Raw genomic sequence first — 17795 nt, forward strand, 5'->3', positions numbered from 1 at the left:
CTAGATCTATTCCAAAAACATTATGGTTTTCTATTTAGAAAATAAATATAATTTTTATTTTACTTGTAATTAGATGATTTACAACCGCATAAATATCTAAGGCTTGCTTTATTTCACAAGTTTCAAATATATCTTCTATTTTTAATCTCTGACAAAGGCGGAACCAGAATTTGAAACTTTAGGTTCAGGATTCTACTTCTTTAAAATTACTTGGTTAAAAAAAGGGCAATTTGATGTTGAAGTTGTCTGGTTCTAAATTAATATATCTATATATTCAATAAATTTTTAATACAAATACAAAATTTAGATCAAGATTATCCAAAGAGCTTTAACCGAACCTATAAACATTGGCAAAGAGCTAGATTCCCCCCTAATCTCTATAAACATTGGCAAAACTAGGAGTAACAGGATTCATCAGAACTCACTTCACTGAAAAATTAAACTGTATATACTGTTAAAATTATTTTTTATATATATAATAGATATTGCATTTTCTTGACTTTTTGGAGTGTTTACTTTTTTTATAATTGGAATTCATCAATGAAAATTTTAATTGTGTCGCTAAGATAAACAGTGTAGTGTGACATAAACTAATACATAGAGTTTGATAATGTTGTTTAGTGTCACATAGAGACAGTGATAATGTTGTTGGCTTGCCTAGCGCCTTACACTTACGTAGTAAGTAGCTAAAAATCCAAAAATAGCAGCACACTCATCAGAAAGTCAAAAGCCAACAGCTAACATAGACAGTTAGTTGGCCTCACACACACACACACACGCACGCACACTAGACCTGACACTATTCTTACACTTACATGTTATGAAGACTGTATAACACTATCTTTTCTAACTTCTCTTCAGTTCCTCCATACTCAATCTCAAATTACTTGCATAAAAAAACAGTGTAAGAAACAAAACAAAATCTTCCCATTTTTGTCCATTATTTCGAATCTTTTGATTTCTTTTTTTTTTTTTTTTTTTTTTTTTTTGTTTGTTTGTTTGTTTGTTTTCATCTATATCTCAATCATCAGTCCCAGTAAACTTTCTTATCTGTATTTTCTGTATATAGTTCTAAAAAAAGGACAAGTTTTCACACTGGAAAAACAGAATTAGAAGTTTTCATTTCAAGGTTAAGTTTGTCTTTCTTTGACATTTCTTTGCTTAAATTTATTGAAGATTCTGTGTTTTGAGCATGCTTGAAATTGTTTGATTTTGCAATGCAGGTCCAGTTAAAGGCTTTGTGATGAAAGTAAATGGGGTTCAATTGGAGCACATATGAATTCATAGGTTTTTCTCCATCAACTATTACTTGGTAAACGATTCTTCTTCAGTTCTTTGTGGTCTTATCCTTTTCCTTTGTGGGGTGGGGAGAAAAAGAACATTTGCTTTTTAAATGGACAGTATCTTTTCGCCCTTAATCAGAGGTCTGAGTTCGAGCCGAATGAATTTTTTTTGATAGGGAGGACTTCACCCTTCAACGGGCCTTATGCGGCGTGAATTTAGATTAGTTCTTGGGGAGAAAAAAAAAAGCATTTGTTTTTTTTCCTTATTCAATTTTCTCTGTTGTAGTGGAATAGATACTATCCGTTCATCCTTGACCGTAAGTCTCGGGTTTCAGCCATGAAAATGGAAAAAATTCTGGTAGAGAGTGCTTCCCTCTTTAACATGTCTTTGTGGCGCGAATCTAGATTAGTTGGGCCCCAAAACGGGTGCTGGACACCGGATGGGAAGCCAAAAAAAGAAGTTTAATATAGTTGCTTTTATGATGGTTAATTTTGGTTTCTATCTAATTATGAATTAGAGCTCTCTGTGGAGCAAATTTTACTAGGTAAAAGGACTTGGACTTGATTGTTGAGTCTCTTTCATGAAAAAAGATGAATAAGCTATTAATTCACTTGCTGACTAGATTTATTTATTAGTAGTAATTACTTGTACTGTTTATAGTTTGAAGTTGCCATAGCATTTATTGACTGATAAGACAAGGAGTCGATTTCTGCATTCAGATGAAGTTCTGTTTTCTGTATTGTTCTGCTGTTACAATGGATTTAGGTTAATCTAGGTGTTAATAAATCCTGAGAAATCCTAATCACACTTGTGAATATAGTGATAATAAGATGGATGCACAACTTGAGTACTTGAATACAACTCGTATATAGGGTTTGTAGCGTGTCGAAAGAGTCCTATTGCAAGCAAATATTAATACTCATTTGAGTAGCTAATGCAGCAAAGTGAATGAAGCAGTAATCCAACATTACTCTTCTGACTGAAATATGGTTACAAAGTATTTTTCTAGTGAACCTTAACATCGACAATATGACTTCTTAATATCCAAAGCTGCTATAGTAATCTTCTTTAGACAGTTCTTTAGTATTAACTGTAGTCAAGCTGTTGAATCAGACAATTAAGATATAAACCCAGTCAAGTGCAAATGAAAGGATCGAGCATATATCTCCCTTCACATTACTGGAAAACTTTAGAACTCTAAGGCTCAAGGACTTGAACTTCCTTTCAATTGGTTTTACAGTTCCGAAATGATTTTTTGTTTATGTACTTTGTCCTAGCTTTGTCGCGAGAACTTTTAGTCCTTACTTTAACTCAGTTTTTACATGGAAGATAACAGACCAAGATGGAGGTCAATGAAGCAGCAAAAATAGCTATAGCTAGGCCAGTCGCTTCAAGGCCTCGATGTCCTATTTACAAGTCTTTCTCAGAGCTCCTGGCTGGTGCGATGGATATCTCATCCACGAATGTTCATTCTGAAATGGCTATTACAGCCATAAGACCAAAGACTGTCAGGCTAAAGCCTGCAACAAACCATGCTTTAGTTGGAGAGCTTTCTTCACAGGTCAATAATCTCTCTTTCTAAGCTTCCATCATTTATGAAATACTCCAATTGTTTACTGAGCAATTTTTAATCCTAGAAAAAAAACTTGGTACTTCAGGTTGGCACGTCTGAGGCACCAGTTGGTTGTCGATCTGGTAACATCTTGCAATCGGTAGAGAAATCCAAGGTCTTATATAAACCCATGGCTAAACTTGCACCAAGGAAAACAGTTCCTCTCCTTGAAAATAAGGTTAGTTTGCTTTTTATACGCTGCTAGGGCTGGCAAAATGGTTAGAAAAACAAGTACCATCCAATCCGACCCATTAGATATAGGTTGGATAACCAACTTTTTAAAAATGGATCAAATATGGATATCCATCTATCACGAGTTCATGCTTTCTGGGAGTCTAAGTTTATTCTGGCTTTTAGCTTATGTTCTCACTGACTATCCTATATATGGGTGGGTCGAAAATCTTTTATTTTTTTTTTAAATTTTATGCAGCCTTGGATTTGGGTCGAATATTTTATCTGTTTCTGTTTAACTCTTGGATTTCCAAGCCGCCCGTTTGCCACTTCCAGTTGCGATCATTGGACAGCCCTTTTTTTCTTAGTGTAAAATGGTGCATAAATTCATGTGGGATGGTTTTCCTGCACTATTCAAATTGTCCTCTTACAATATGCTCATGAACAACCGAGGAAATGTACTATAATAAAATCTAGCACATCTTATGCATAGGGAAGCTCTGCATCTGATCAGCAACGGGAAATAGCTGAGGGTGAGGCTCGTGTTCAATCAGCAAATGAAGTTAAACAACAACATGACCTTACGACAGGATCTCAACAAAGTCTCTTTGCAAAATCACGAAAGGACAAAAGAATAGTGGACTCAACAATTGTATCAGAGAGCACAGAAGAGGTTGCACAATCTTTGATCAACACAAGTAATGTCGATCGTCCTAGTTATGATGGGTATAATTGGAGAAAATATGGACAAAAACAAGTTAAAGGAAGTGAATACCCGAGAAGTTACTATAAATGCACGCATCTAAAGTGTCCTGTGAAAAAGAAGGTTGAAAGATCATACGATGGCCAGATTGCTGAAATTGTTTACAGGGGCGAGCACAACCACCCGAAGCCTCAGCCTCCTAAAGGACGAGCATCCGCATTCAATGACACTTCTAAAGAAACAAATAAATCTGCATGGAGTAACCAAAATCCTCAGACGAGTGAACCTTATGTCTGTAGGACAGAAAATCAGACTGATGTCGGGTTGACTATACATTCAGCTTATTCCAGCAAAACGCCATGCTTTCATGAACCCATTGCAGCGGCAGGAACGCACATTTCTGGCAGAAATTGTGATGATTCTGCTGAAGGAAGTAAAAAGTTGGAGGCTACTTGTGACGAACCAAAAACTAAAAGAAGGTTAGGAGCAAGTAAATTCAATTATTATCAGCTATCTGAAATTAGTGTATCTACAGAAGCTTTGGTAGCACACAACTTTTCACTCATCTTTCACATTTTTCACTGAAAGAATTGAAGGTGGAATTTTTCCTATGTATATTTTGATATTTCTTTGACTTGGGATTAAGAAATACTTCAGTTCTTTATGCATTCGGGGCTGTGGTCTTTCATTTATCAGTTTCTGATTAAAGTGACTACTATGGCTTTTTACCTTCCAGGAAAATTGAAGGCCAACACAATGGAGCAGGTACATCAGGGGATAGTGGATTTCCTTATATTCTAAATCAAAATACTACTGACTCTGAAAGTACAGAGGATGGCTTTCGCTGGCGAAAATATGGTCAGAAGGTTGTGAAGGGAAGTTCATATCCCAGGTAAATTCTTTGCTCATCCTTATGGACAAACTTTAGAAGACAAAATCCTTGAAAATACCATACATGGTGGAAGAAAACAACAATAACTTACTAAGCCATGCATATGATGAATGTTATGCATGGATTTTGTAGCTTTTCAAATGGAAAACATCGGTCTCACACTAGGGCTGTGGTAACATTCGGAAAACATTCTTAATCTAATTGATTGAAATTACCCGTAATCCCGCTGATTTTGACCCATAACTGTTAAAGAGTTGCCTTGTTTACAAGACACTCATTACAAGAAACTCTTTTCCTCTGTGTATAAGTTTGCTAATCAGAAGCTTTATGATATGAATTTTGGTTCGATCTGAATCGTGATTGAAGATTTTCTTGGTGTAGCGTCTCACCATTCCTTGTTTAATTCCCACCATCTCATCCCATACCCGTCCCACAAAAGAAAAGCTCATACCCCGATAAAGAAAAAAGGGTACTAGGGAAGAAAACAAATGTAGAAAGTAGAAACTACTGATACTATTGAGATTTTGTTAGATCATTTACTTTTACATCATATTAGAGTATATCTACCATCATCTATAAATGCATGATATAATCTGGACATCCATATGTTAGAGTAGTGTAGGTAACTATATAAATACATGCTGCTAATTTAGTTTTAACTCATTCGATTCGCTGATATATTATTCACATAATATCTTAATGATTGGGAAGAAGAAAAAGTAATTATTAAACAATCGCTTATTAAACAATCGCTTGAAAAATGCTTTGTCCTATTACCCTCTGACATGTTTCCTACAATCATGTCTTGATTGCTGCTGTATACAGGAGCTATTATAGATGCACAAGTCCTAAATGCAGCATGCGCAAGTTTGTTGAAAGAACAATGGATGATCCAAAAGCCTTTATTACTACATATGAGGGTAAACACAACCATGGCGTTCCAAATACAAGACCAAATTCAGAGGCATCCAAAACAAGCTCAAAATCTTCAGCTATGAAAGAGAAATCATAGTCGACGTGCTCAGAACAACCCGATGCCAACAAAATAAACTATATGCTAATATTATATTCTCAAGAAGATGGTTTAGCAAATGGGAAATTAATGAAGTTAAACTTACTGCAGTACTCTCATTATATTTCCTTTGCTAAACCGCTCTTTTTTTGAAATATTACAAAAGACAGACCATGGTCCATGTTGAGTTGAACTCACTGAACCCCTATGCCAGAAGAGGGGGTTTTGAGCTCTTTCCAAAAGCATCAAGAATGTAAACAATTGGCCTCTATCATTCCTGTTAAGTTGAGAAACAGTTATCTCATAATGACCTCTTATTTGAGTAAATTATATTTTCCTACCTAATTTATAGGATAAGTTGGCAAAACTTTTGCAGAGAAGTGAAGGGCTAATTCCTCCACTTACCATGCAGTTATTCCGTTGATTACTTCTACGTTGGAGTAATTGTGGAATCAGAATACGAAAGTATATTTCATTTTTGGTGTAGGTTTGAGTATTAATTTCTATATACTTTGAGATAAAATATATACTGAAGTATGTCCTCTATTTCATTATACGAAGTAAATGTCCTCTACTTCATTATACGAAGTAACTTTTTTCAATTAAAAGCTGCGGCGCCGTTTCTCCATAAGTTTTTTTTTCCTTTTTTCCAAAATCATATTTTTTTTCTTAAAAAACATCGTTTGGTGATACAGTGAAATGATTTTTTTCGTAAAAGAATTGAAAATAAGTTTTCCACAACTTCAATTTCTAAATATCCTTTTTTTTTTTTTTTTTGAAATATCACAGGTTTATGTTCAAACGCCTACTATGCTTCCCTTTTTAGGAGGAGAATAATGGAGCGACAGCTCAAAAGACTTTGAGATGGCGTGGATATTTTCATATTCCTTCAAACTAGTTATAGAGGTTTTATTTTGAGTATGGTTCTAAAGAGATCAGTGTTTTATTGTTACTCTATGTGTTGTTTATTTGTCACTTTTCGCTTTTCCCTTCATGTATGGTTACCTAATGCCATGGAGGCCCTACTCCTATTTCGGCTCTTATACATGCTAACGAAGAGTACGCATGGTACTTACACATGCTAACCAGGAGTACCTTCTCTTATTAATTCGAGTCTGTTTTTTTATTGTACTTTTTCTCTAAATTTTGCATCATGGAATGAGCACATAGTAGCCAATAGCCATATGACTTATTTTGCACAGGAAGTTTAACTTCCAACCACTATGTGGAACTACTGGAGCAAAAAGTATAGAAACTGCAGGATTATATTTCTCCAAGCCTAGTGTTGACAGAGAACTGAATACAATATCATTGCCAGAAAATATAACTAATGGAACACATAGCAATGTGTTACTTATTCAGCTTTGCTTCGTAAATAGGGGCTCAAATCCCAAGAATCAACCCTAGGGGGTTCACACAGAATTATGAACTATTATAATATTTCATTAAGTAGCTTGATGCATAACAGAACAGAATTCTAATACATGAGATGCTGTAACAGCTCTAACTATGCTGATACAAGTATCCAGCACAAGAAACAGGTCTCAAGTACAATCTACACAGATAACAAACATAGAACCGCTTTATTTATGTATTACTAATGCATAATCCTTCAAGTCCTTGACATGAACAGAGCACCAAGCACCACTTATTCGTATATTCACAACGTTCATGGAGCGTTACTCAGTTTTACGCCTGCAATGAACAGATGGCAAAGAATTAGCATAGAATATTCACACCAAGCAATTAAAATATAAAGTTCTTTACATATGAGTAACTACCAGAAATTTTTTCTTATATAAGTCGACCATTTTCTTGGGTTCAACTTTTGTCTGCTTGTAACCATCAAGCTTGTTCACTTCCTGCAGGGCAATCGTACAGCAAAACAAATCGATCAATTATGAGACAAATTTTGCCTCAATCCTAAACTAGTTCGGCAATCATAAACCTGGCTGCTTATCGGGCATAATTTTAAGGTAAGTAAAGTTAGCATAGAGTAATCATACCTCGATCCATTTTGCTAGTTTTGGCCTTCCAGATGTGATATCATAATTAAACAATTCTTGCAACAAAATTTGGAACCTTTCAATGAAGGGAGCATACGCTATGTCGACCTAATGCACCACAGTTTAAAGTTCAGTATGATGAAATATCAAAATATTACCTTTGCAAGTATAAATATAAATGACCTGACTGAATTGACCTAGGAAGAAAGGTCCGTCATCAAATTTTTCGAGACCTTTTTCTAAGTAGTCAAATTGAGGTCCTGGTGCAGATGTGGGAACTGTTATTAATTTCTCATGAGAGAGAACAAAATAATACATAATAAAGTTCAAAACACAAATGTTCAAGAATCTTACCAGCATGCTTCTCAAGATCCCCCTTTAAGTTACCAAATATTTCTTTCAGGAATGTACCGCTGTAAGCCATCAACTCTTCAGCATACTTCTGTTTTTCAGGGTCCTAAACCATTTTACAAAATCACATACAAATTTAAATCTTCTGTTTCCTTTTCTCTTTCAATGTTTGGTGCTAGGTCAGGGAAGAGGAGAGGGGGTATTAAAAATAAAAGTAGTTGGTTTAGGCCAAGAATGAATTTTGCAGCTTACATCAGGTAGAAGAGATGGCCCCTCAAAGTTGCTGTCAACATACTTAACCAGATCAAGACTTTCTCCAATCACTTTGTTGTTGTGCTCCAGAGCAGGCACCTATGAAAGAATAGAACAAAATACATAATCAGACCCAAAGGATATGCTTTTCAATTTTGATCTAATATTTGGGGGAGAGGGAGCCTAAAACCCCCTCATTCATGTATCAGGTTTTGCAGACTCAGGTGAATATTCATGTATCATCTTATTGTGGAGTACTCTAGGATTTAACTGGCATAAATCACAAAACTCAGACGCGAATACAGGATTTTAAGTTAATGAGTTGTGCACCACAATCCTTAAAGCTTATACCTTTGAATCTCAAAAAGTTAGGAAAATAGACTTCAAATAAAAATGTATGGACGTTTTCTGTTTCGAAAAAATAAAAGTTAAGGCCATTCATCAAGATTTGGCTTCAGGCCGCCAACAATCTTGAGCCGCCCATGAACTTTGTGTTTCTAGAGAAATTACCTTATTTTCAGGGTAAACTTTTTCCTTGTACCAAGCAGGCCTGTTCTCAAGATCAATTGGAACTAACGCGATCTTATCTTGCAAACCCTGCAATAATCAGTTATTTCAAAGTTTATTTACGCCCATTAACTCGTTAAACATATATTCTCTATACTTTACATGCAAAATAAAAATAAAAATCACAAAGAGAATACAAATATTTAAGAATCAACAACAATTTTTTTTTTAAACGGAAATGAATTTACAGTAAAGGAATTACCTTGACATTTCTGGTAATCCACACACGCTGAGCAAAAGGGCAGACATAACTGATATACAACCTTCAAAAAAAGAAGAAAAAATAAAACCACAGTTTACAATCTATCAAACAAAACAAAGAGTGAAAACACTTTTGGTCCCTAAATTCTAATTTTGGCCCTTGTTTTATCTTATTGAAATGTGTATTGATCATCCATTTGCTTGTGAATATTCATAATCTTATCATAATAATTAACCATTCCACTACTTCATTACCTATGTTAATGCTAAGTTTGTACTGCTACTCCATGTTTGATGGTAATACAGTTCTAAAGACCGTCAAACTATAACATATATCACAAGGATGAAAATTAAAATTCAATAATCCATGGACCATGTAATAAAAAATTAAAAAAATATATCTTTAAAAAAAAAAAAAAATTAACAACAACATATATTAGTAAGAGAAAGGGTAATTAACCTGGTAGTTCCATCGAACAGGTTTGGGGGTTGTGAAGTAGAATCAAGAACTGGTGGACGAGTTTCTTGTACACTTCTGTATAAATAACATCAACATTCATCAAAGGGAGTTGAAGGGCAAAATTAAACATAATAAACTAATTGATATGTATTAAACTAAGAAACCAAAAAGACAAAAAAAAAAAAAAAAGAAAAAGGAGGAAGCTAACTAGACTTACGGAGTAGCCATTAATCTTGTTGGTTTTACTGCTTTAGATGTAAAATATAAAATTTTGGGGTGAAATTTTGATGATCAGAGGAGAAGGGAAAATGGTGCTATATATAGTATGATCAGGGTTCAGCGTGATCATTGCAATGACGAAATTTTGGGGAGAATACTGTGGAGTAACTGACAATGAATTTTCTCTTATTTTTGGGCAGGTTCAAAGTAGTCACCCACAAACAAGTTTTCTGAAGAAATTGGGGCTCAATATTTTATAAACTTTATCCGTTAAAATACAGTTTGAGGTGTAATTTTAATGACTTTTTATTTACTTATTTATATTTAGTGTAGTATTTATGTTGTGATTTATAAATTTATGGGACTTTTTTAATGTTTCTGGTTAAGTCTTTTCTTCAGCCTTCAAGTTTGAAGAAATTGCACGGCTTTTCAAATGGGCTGGTCCTTAATTTTGGTTTTCAAAATCAAACTTGAAGGCTGAAGAAAAAACTTAACCAGAAAACATTAAAAAAGTCCAATAAATTTATAAATCACAACATAAATACTACACTAAATATAAATAAATAAAAAGTTATTAAAATTACACCTCAAAAAGCTGTATTTTAACAGATAAAGTTTATAAAATATTGAGCCCCAATTTCTTCATGTCCCTTCGGCCAAACTTAACTACCTAAGACTAGCTCAAATATATAAATACAATACCTATACTCTGATATGTATATCGTACGTATAGTACATGTATATTATACGTATATTTATCTATAAATATACAAAACCTGTACATTTGCTGCGATTTTGTAACTAAATCACCCAAAGGTACTGGACTACAAAATTGTAGGGGAACTTTCATAAATACAAGATATATAAGAGGCCCTTAAATTTGGCCTCAGTTGGCAAGTATACCCTCCAACTTTAGATGTGCACAAGGAGGCACCTCAACATATATAAAGTTGAACACATAAACACAAATGCGATCACGATCACGCGACACATAAATTTTGGAGGGTCTAGATGATCATTTTTTAAGATAGAGGTTTCAAAAAATGCGAGACAAGTCGGTGTCTACTAAGACACTCAAAATGGAGGCAAGATATTGCCACAAACCAAGTTCCGTTTATGTATTATGCCTTAATTATATAATCTACAACTAATTTAGATATTACAAATTGTGCAACTTAAAGCTAAAAATGTGGAGATTATTGATAAATAAAAATTAAAAATAAAGATTCCCTATATTAAATAGCATAATTAAATGCATATAAAAACACAATAAGAGCTTACCTAAAAAAGCTCCAGCACAATCTACTAGCAAGCTCCTTCATGAATTTTAACCAAAAAAAATTAAATTAAATTTATGAAAAAGTATATTACTGTATCTATTATAAATATACTTCTATCTATATATCGTATATTATTCTTATATATGTTGTTGTAGAGTACAATTCGTTGGCACGTAAAGTAATATATTCATATATTAGCATATTGTAATATATACCGTATATAATATACAAACTTATATATATACTAATTTCTACTATTATATCCACAAATATTTTGTTATCATCTTTTCAATTAAATTTACCAATTTTGATATACCATATACTTTTTTAGGTATATTTTCATGTACTTTGTTATACAATATACCATATATTTTCGTGTACTTTTTTTAATATTAATAGTAATATATTCAAATAATTTTTTTTAGTCACAAAAAAATCATTACATTAGTCATCAAGTGAAAATAAGAAAAGAAGAATAAAGAGGAGGAAACGAAAGAAAGAAATCTTTTTAAAACGGTAGACGGAATATGGGATTTGAAGTTGATTTTGTTTTGTTTATTTGGAAAATTACATTATCTCTCATGCCTTTTTCATAGATTTTTTTTGGGTTTGGGCGACCATGATACTTAATTCAATCCTAAAATTAAGTATTATTGATATTTTAGAAATCATTAAAAAGTTAAAATTTTGAATAAGTTGTATTTATGTAATTTTTTTGAAAGTAGTTGTAATCTTTTTAATTATCATTTGGAAAAAGTAGCTAAAAAAAAATATATCTTTTCCTCGCATTTTCTGAAGTTCTTCAACACGTGTCATCACTGGCCACTATATGGACGAAGGTGTTCAAATTCAGTATTTCTTTCGATTAGTGTTGTTTCAAAAGAATATCATCTATATCAAGATAAATGATAATACAAACTTATTAAATATTTTTTTAGTCCTAGTAAGATATGACTATCTAATTAAGATATTTTTTCAATAAAAATAACACAAAACGATTTGTACTAAAATATTCAACGAAAAAAATTAATGAAATGATAAAATAAAATGAATATTTATATTATATTTATAAGGCATGTATAAAATGATGTACTAAGTAGAAAATAAGTACACATAAATTGTAGATATTAAAGAAAATAAAATTAAGTAATGTATTTTCGACAAGATCAAAATAAAATAGTAATAAATTTATCGAATTTGATTGGATGAATAGTAGGTAAAAATTTAGATGAGTAGTAGGTAAAAATTACTTGCATCATTTGTATACATCAGATCATATTATTATATCATAGTTAAGAGATTTAATGAGGTAATAATATGTATTAATTAACCATAATTAAGTTAAAAGAAATCTATATGAAAAATATGTCTATGTATCTATTATTCTTGATCTTGTTGTAAAGATTACACCACTCTTGCTTGAGAATTAGTTATGCCCTCCTCCGCATAATCTTAGTTTTTCCCCAAAGACATTTGGACTACAAAATTTTACGAAATTATTTATTTTATTTGAACCCCGAGATTCACTCACCTTTCCAAGTGAAGTGAAGATTAAAATTTAAAGACAAGTGTGCAAAATTTAAAGACTCGAATCCGCGCAAAAAAATGAAATAATATGTTAAAGGACAAAAAACTATGAAAAAGTTAAATAATTGATAAAATGAAATTTTATACTTTTGCAAACCAAACCAATGAACTTTTGTAAAATCAAACCACTAATCTCACCATCTTGGGTTTGCTCTGTACACCCCAACTTTCGACCATTACTATTCAATCGAACATTCAAGTTAATGTTTCATGTATTAATTAAAAAAAAAAAATTATCTAGCATTTTCTCTTTCCATCCCAATATGTAAGTCAGTTGTTTCAAGAGAATATCATTGTATCAAGATAAATGATAATACAAACTTATTAGAATAAGAATATGTTCCATTGTACATGATTAGAGAAGAATAAGAAACAAGATAGACACATAAATTGTAAATGCTCAAAATAAAATAGTAATCTAAGTTTTTTGGTTACTCAGGAAGTAACCATTAATTAAAAACAATGAAGGGAACAACACTTTTCAACCCTAAACTACAAACAAATGAAAGATGTGCTAGACAATAATACTTTGCACAATGAACTTTTGTATTTCTGGTGGTGATCAAGTTTGTTTTTAAACAGAAGCTCTTCACTTGCACATCTTTCAAATGCTTGTATGTTTTTTTGGTTACTCAGATTTAATTAAAAACAATGAAGGGAACAACACTTTTCAACCCTAAACTACAAACAAATGAAAGAAGACAATAAGACATTTTGAGGCCTCAGAAACAGAAGCTCTGCCATCTTCTTTTGCTGCTGATTAGAAACGAGTTCAGACGAATTCAGTAATTTTTGCTTCGATGACAAGTTCAGAACTCATAAACTTCAAATTTTGGTTCCGCCTCTGGGTGGACGCTGGGCGTAGGGGAACATATTCCGCAATTCCCAAGTGGATTAACCGAAATGGTTCATTTGGAAGGTGTTGGAACTACAGTTTTGGAGAGGAGGGAGTGCCTCCTCGAATTGAGAGAATCGAACTGCGAGAAGAACTTCTATTCATGGAATATGGATCAATAAACACAACTACAACTGTAATATCATCATGGAAGTGCCTTCTTACGCCTCGATCGATCTTTTTTAGGTCCGAATATCGCATTTCTCTTTTCTTGGCTGCTACATGTAGAGCAGCTTTGATAAGTCTTCTGGCAATTCCCTGCTAAGAGTAAAGAGGAGTATCTGTGAACAATATAATTCAAAATCTGTTCATTCAGTCGATTACGGAATGAGGCCTATAGTGATGCACATAATGTAAAGGTGGACAATATCGAAATGGCGGATAATGCAAAATAGAGAAAAAAGATAGGAAAGTGGATATCGCAAAGCACTTGTGTTCAAACAACGTAATCCTCCATCTAAAAGAAAGTAGGTTATGAAGTACTTTTTATAAGTTGAACATTGAAATTCCCATGCCTTTTGACTGTGTTCAATATTTAGGCAGATATGAAGAAATCACCTACTACTTTTTTTGTCCGTTTGTGTTGGGATTTGAACTCTGATCTCCTATAATTTCTATTCCACTTCATTATCCCCTAGAACTCACTCTTGAGTGCATCTTCAATTGTCAATATTGTCAGAGTTAAAGAGAATAGGGAAGACTCAACTAGAGAACGCTGACCATGAGACCATTTAGTTTCAAACTCATGCAACTGCAATTCCAACTGTGGCTTCATGGCCATTGGATTGTTCAGTAGGAACAGAATTAATTTAGTTTGGTTTTCAGATCTTATGACTTTTTCAGTGCTAATCACAAGTTCACAACATGGATCAACAGTGCAAATGAACATAAAAAGGCAATTATTAGAGATTGTAACTTGTAAGCTTACATTTCTGGGATGATTGTGGACAATGTCAACAGCCTCTTGGTTGCTAAGATGGTCCCACAAACCATCTGAAGCAAAGATGACGAATTGATCCTTGGAACTGAGTTTGTGAACGGATATTGATGGCTCCGCGCTGAGGATTGGTTCCGTGAATGGTTCAGGCAACCTAAATCTTGCCAATAATGGTGCCTGGTTGAACTCTGACTTCTTAAGATATGCATCACCAATGGACCTTGAAACCTGTAAAGAAGATATATTAGGAACCTCACTGTCAATCAAATGCCTTTGAAGCTCAAACTACATATTGTCTTGACATGCTACTTACATAAGAAAGGATAACATATAGTCACCCTTAGGTTACTTAATTGGTACATCAAAAACTCTTAGATGTATATTTACACTATGACCAGAGGTGATGTACATTATATGGAAGGGGTTCAGCAGAACCTAGTAGCTTTGGTCGAGAGCCTGTATATGTGTTGAAAAATCCTTCAAATATGTATATATAATAAATTGTGACCCCAGTAGCATAAATGAGTTTTAGGTTTGTGGCAAGTGAGAGGTCATCAAACTCATGAACTTCAAATTCTGGTTCCGCTTGTGACTGTACCCGACTATTCACTCAACAACAGTTATAATCACTTTAGATTCTGGTTTTAACATTTCTTCAGCAGACATTTGCAGTGACTGAAAAAAGTATTTTCAATTCCATTTGACTCGGAGCATCAGGAGCCCTTCTCCTGCCAATATAAACATATGATCGAGCTGACATGGCCTGTGTTGTTGGAATTATCAGAAAAATTCGCGCAGAAATACATCTAGATGTATTCTGATGTTGCATACAGAATACATCTAGATGTTGCATACAGAGTCCTCAGAATATCTGTGCTGTCCTTTCCGGAAGAATTTCTTGTTTCCAAGGGTGAATCGTTCAACTTTGACCAACAATTAACGAGTTATTCTAATGTAGGTGGATTTAATTAGAGATGCAGAAATAATAATTCAAGATCCATTATATGTCCCTTCATTCCTTTCGTGGGAATACAGTTCGAGATAACAAATTTTAAGAATCATATTTTGTTCCAGGAAATAGATTCAGCATTACGGTAAGAAATGAGAAATAAGAAAATAAGAGCTTCCGGTATTAACAACAAACTACCAAAGAATTGAAACTAGATTTATCAAGCACTTACTTGTATAAGACCTTTCACACGCCAAACGTTATGTTTGAGAACCACGATCCGCGAATCCTGAGGATGCAACGCGCGAAGCTCATCTCTCACGGATTCAATACTAGCATTGTGTTCTGTTGACAATTGAATGGCTGTTACACTCTTTGCAGCTTTATCTACTCTGCCTAGCACTGCACGTGAATCTCCAACATTGGCAATATATAGTAGTCCACTACATATTATGCCGGCCAAGCAACATGATCCTACTGTTACAATCTGTGGCTTCTCATGCCATTGTCTCTTTACAAGTGACAGAAACTCCTCTTCGGTTTTCAAGAAAGCTTTTCTTACGGTATCAGCAGAAATTTCTTGATGCTCTGATGCAAATTCTGATGATGAGAATAAAATGCAGTTAAATATAAGCATTAGCAGAGGATAATATGTTCAGAGGCAGATTCAGGATTTAAACTTAATGGTTTTGACATGTAACGTTTTCAGTACTAAACTTATTATATTTTTAACGTTACGGTTCATATCTAATATATGTTGAAATTTTAGTGTGTTTTCACCTATGAATCTATGTTACTCATCGAAATTACTGGGTTTGAATGAACCTGGTACCAAAATACTACATCTGCCCCTGAATATGTTTTGATTAACAAGGGCACATCTGCCTTAAAGAAGTTACATATTGGAGACATAATCTACTTTAACATTTAAAAAAATAAAAATAAAAAATCAAGTCAATCAATTTCAAACAATTCATTCAAAACCGTTTTGAACTTTCACGATTATTGCTATATATGAGGACAATCAATATGAGGACAAAACATCATGCATTCGAAATAAACACATTACGTACATACCCTTGAGATTGGAGAACAGAGCGTTGTTTATAAACCGCGATGTCTCTGGTCCTCCATGTCCATCATAGACACCAACAAATGTTCCATGAGGTCCTAATTTCACAGAACTTAACGGCCCTGATTCCAACTGACTCTGATCTTCCATCAAATTATTGGCTTGTACTACTGCCATGGAAAATTCTCCATTTGCATGAACTTCCAAATCCTTATACCACATTAATCCTTTAAACCTGCCGTTTGGATCTCCCCCTCGTCGGCTACCATCCCCCTTTACAGAAGGCCTACAGCACAACATAACCATGTTTTTCTCATGCAATTACATGAATATGGGGTTTGTACAAATAATGTCTAGGAATTTGGAATGTATTTATTCAACAAGTTCCTAAATTTTTACACCTGTCACTGAGGATTCATATAGCTAACTCCAAGTAATTTGAATTGAGGCAAAGTTGATTGATTGACGCTTTACATATTCACAAACACTATAAGGCATGGAGACTATGAATATGTAGCAAAATTCCAAAGAAAAGAAAGAAACCAAATGTGTATGGGCAGAGTTGAAGAAACAGTTGTGTCCCTAGACAACAATAAATAAATTTGTGAGTTCAAAGAATATGGCATATGTTCAATCTCTGTGGTCCTTCTATCTATGTGTCAATTTTTTCAACTACAACCTTAGCTGTAAAAACCCATAAAAGATGTGATTGTGACAGAGTTTGTTCAATTCTTGGATCAGAAATATCAAAAGAGGGAATGGGAAACAAAAAAACAAAATTGGGTTTTGGCAGTTCTTTCCAAATGATCTTTTTGGTTTGGTGTTAGATGAGATCTCAAATTGTTTCACACAATCTTTCTTTGGTCTATGTAATACATGGTGAACCTCCACATTTTTCTCTATTTTAGTGTCTATATGCTTCTTGGTTGTTATATTCTTGACATTTAAGTTATTGAGGTTGTGGTCATTGTTCTCTCTAGGGCCTTCTATCACAAGGCTAAAATTTCATCTTTTAAAATATTTTCCATCAAGCTATTGTCACTCCGATATTGACGATTTACGCGTATTTATGAAATTAAAGGTTCTAAGAGAAATTGTAAAAGCAGGAGCTGGTGCTTTCTCTAATTGGTATACTCATTAAAAGGCTTGCTCATTTTTTTAATAACCGTGTCCTTTTTCTAATATTCAAACCAAAACCAAACCATTAAAGTAAAATTCTATCGGTTTCTCTTTTGTCGGTTTTATTGGTTTGGTTCGGTTTTTACGGATTTTTTCGAATTTTAAGAATGTATTAATACAAGTACCGTTGAATCATATATATATATATATATATATATATATATCG

The 17795-nt window shown here is 33.5% G+C and overlaps 3 protein-coding genes across 7 annotated transcripts; 1 reads left to right on the top strand and 2 right to left on the bottom strand.

Moving 5' to 3' along the window:
- Window positions 1-778: 778 nt before the first annotated feature.
- LOC132049534 (WRKY transcription factor 44-like) lies at window positions 779-6160 on the top strand. 3 transcript variants are annotated; one of them, XM_059440383.1, is made up of 7 exons: window positions 779-904; window positions 1224-1312; window positions 2614-2845; window positions 2943-3074; window positions 3561-4249; window positions 4507-4662; window positions 5488-6160. In XM_059440383.1, the coding sequence occupies exons 3-7, from the start codon at window positions 2627-2629 to the stop codon at window positions 5672-5674; spliced, it is 1383 nt and encodes a 460-aa protein (XP_059296366.1). In that variant the 5' UTR covers window positions 779-904; window positions 1224-1312; window positions 2614-2626; the 3' UTR covers window positions 5675-6160. The 3 variants fall into 3 exon arrangements, with proteins under 3 accessions (XP_059296366.1, XP_059296364.1, XP_059296365.1); XM_059440381.1 differs by having other exon boundaries at window positions 780-904; window positions 2621-2845; XM_059440382.1 differs by lacking the exon at window positions 779-904 and adding an exon at window positions 1110-1129 and having other exon boundaries at window positions 2621-2845.
- A 936-nt stretch (window positions 6161-7096) lies between these two features.
- LOC132049535 (glutathione S-transferase L3-like) lies at window positions 7097-9940 on the bottom strand. Of its 2 annotated transcripts, none has more exons than XM_059440386.1 (10): window positions 9729-9940; window positions 9512-9583; window positions 9053-9113; window positions 8794-8880; window positions 8284-8382; window positions 8035-8137; window positions 7864-7940; window positions 7681-7788; window positions 7456-7536; window positions 7097-7369 (listed from the first exon to the last, which is right to left on the bottom strand). In XM_059440386.1, exons 1-10 carry the CDS (start codon window positions 9737-9739, stop codon window positions 7364-7366), a joined length of 705 nt encoding a protein of 234 aa, XP_059296369.1. In that variant the 5' UTR covers window positions 9740-9940; the 3' UTR covers window positions 7097-7363. The 2 variants fall into 2 exon arrangements, with proteins under 2 accessions (XP_059296369.1, XP_059296367.1); XM_059440384.1 differs by having other exon boundaries at window positions 9512-9586; window positions 9729-9938.
- Window positions 9941-13020: 3080 nt separating this feature from the next.
- Window positions 13021-17337, bottom strand: LOC132049536 (probable protein phosphatase 2C 38). 2 transcript variants are annotated; one of them, XR_009413115.1, is made up of 5 exons: window positions 16456-17337; window positions 15611-15978; window positions 14421-14657; window positions 13273-13750; window positions 13021-13084 (listed from the first exon to the last, which is right to left on the bottom strand). XR_009413115.1 is itself a non-coding variant. In XM_059440387.1 (4 exons), exons 1-4 carry the CDS (start codon window positions 16754-16756, stop codon window positions 13526-13528), a joined length of 1131 nt encoding a protein of 376 aa, XP_059296370.1. In that variant the 5' UTR covers window positions 16757-17337; the 3' UTR covers window positions 13242-13525. The 2 variants fall into 2 exon arrangements, 1 of the variants encoding a protein (XP_059296370.1); XM_059440387.1 differs by lacking the exon at window positions 13021-13084 and having other exon boundaries at window positions 13242-13750.
- Between the last annotated feature and the right edge of the window lie 458 nt (window positions 17338-17795).

Source organism: Lycium ferocissimum, chromosome 3 (assembly GCF_029784015.1).
Source record: "Lycium ferocissimum isolate CSIRO_LF1 chromosome 3, AGI_CSIRO_Lferr_CH_V1, whole genome shotgun sequence".
In the NCBI taxonomy this organism is placed as follows: Eukaryota; Viridiplantae; Streptophyta; class Magnoliopsida; order Solanales; family Solanaceae; genus Lycium; species Lycium ferocissimum.

What these genes read in the sequence shown, in the direction of transcription:
- LOC132049534 (XM_059440383.1), top strand. Translation starts at nt 2,627, where the DNA reads ATGGAGGTCAATGAAGCAGCAAAAATAGCTATAGCTAGGCCAGTCGCT. An exon ending in TTGGAGAGCTTTCTTCACAG is followed by an intron (nt 2,846 to 2,942) that starts GTCAATAATCTC and finishes TTGGTACTTCAG; the next exon opens with GTTGGCACGTCTGAGGCACC. An exon ending in AAGGGAAGTTCATATCCCAG is followed by an intron (nt 4,663 to 5,487) that starts GTAAATTCTTTG and finishes TGCTGTATACAG; the next exon opens with GAGCTATTATAGATGCACAA.
- LOC132049535 (XM_059440384.1), bottom strand. An exon ending in AAGTTTACCCTGAAAATAAG is followed by an intron (nt 8,383 to 8,793) that starts GTAATTTCTCTA and finishes ATTCTTTCATAG; the next exon opens with GTGCCTGCTCTGGAGCACAA. An exon ending in TCCTAGGTCAATTCAGTCAG is followed by an intron (nt 7,789 to 7,863) that starts GTCATTTATATT and finishes GTGGTGCATTAG; the next exon opens with GTCGACATAGCGTATGCTCC.
- LOC132049536 (XM_059440387.1), bottom strand. Translation starts at nt 16,756, where the DNA reads ATGGTTATGTTGTGCTGTAGGCCTTCTGTAAAGGGGGATGGTAGCCGA. An exon ending in GTGTGAAAGGTCTTATACAA is followed by an intron (nt 14,658 to 15,610) that starts GTAAGTGCTTGA and finishes TCTTCTTTACAG; the next exon opens with GTTTCAAGGTCCATTGGTGA. An exon ending in TCCACAATCATCCCAGAAAT is followed by an intron (nt 13,751 to 14,420) that starts GTAAGCTTACAA and finishes TACTCTTAGCAG; the next exon opens with GGAATTGCCAGAAGACTTAT.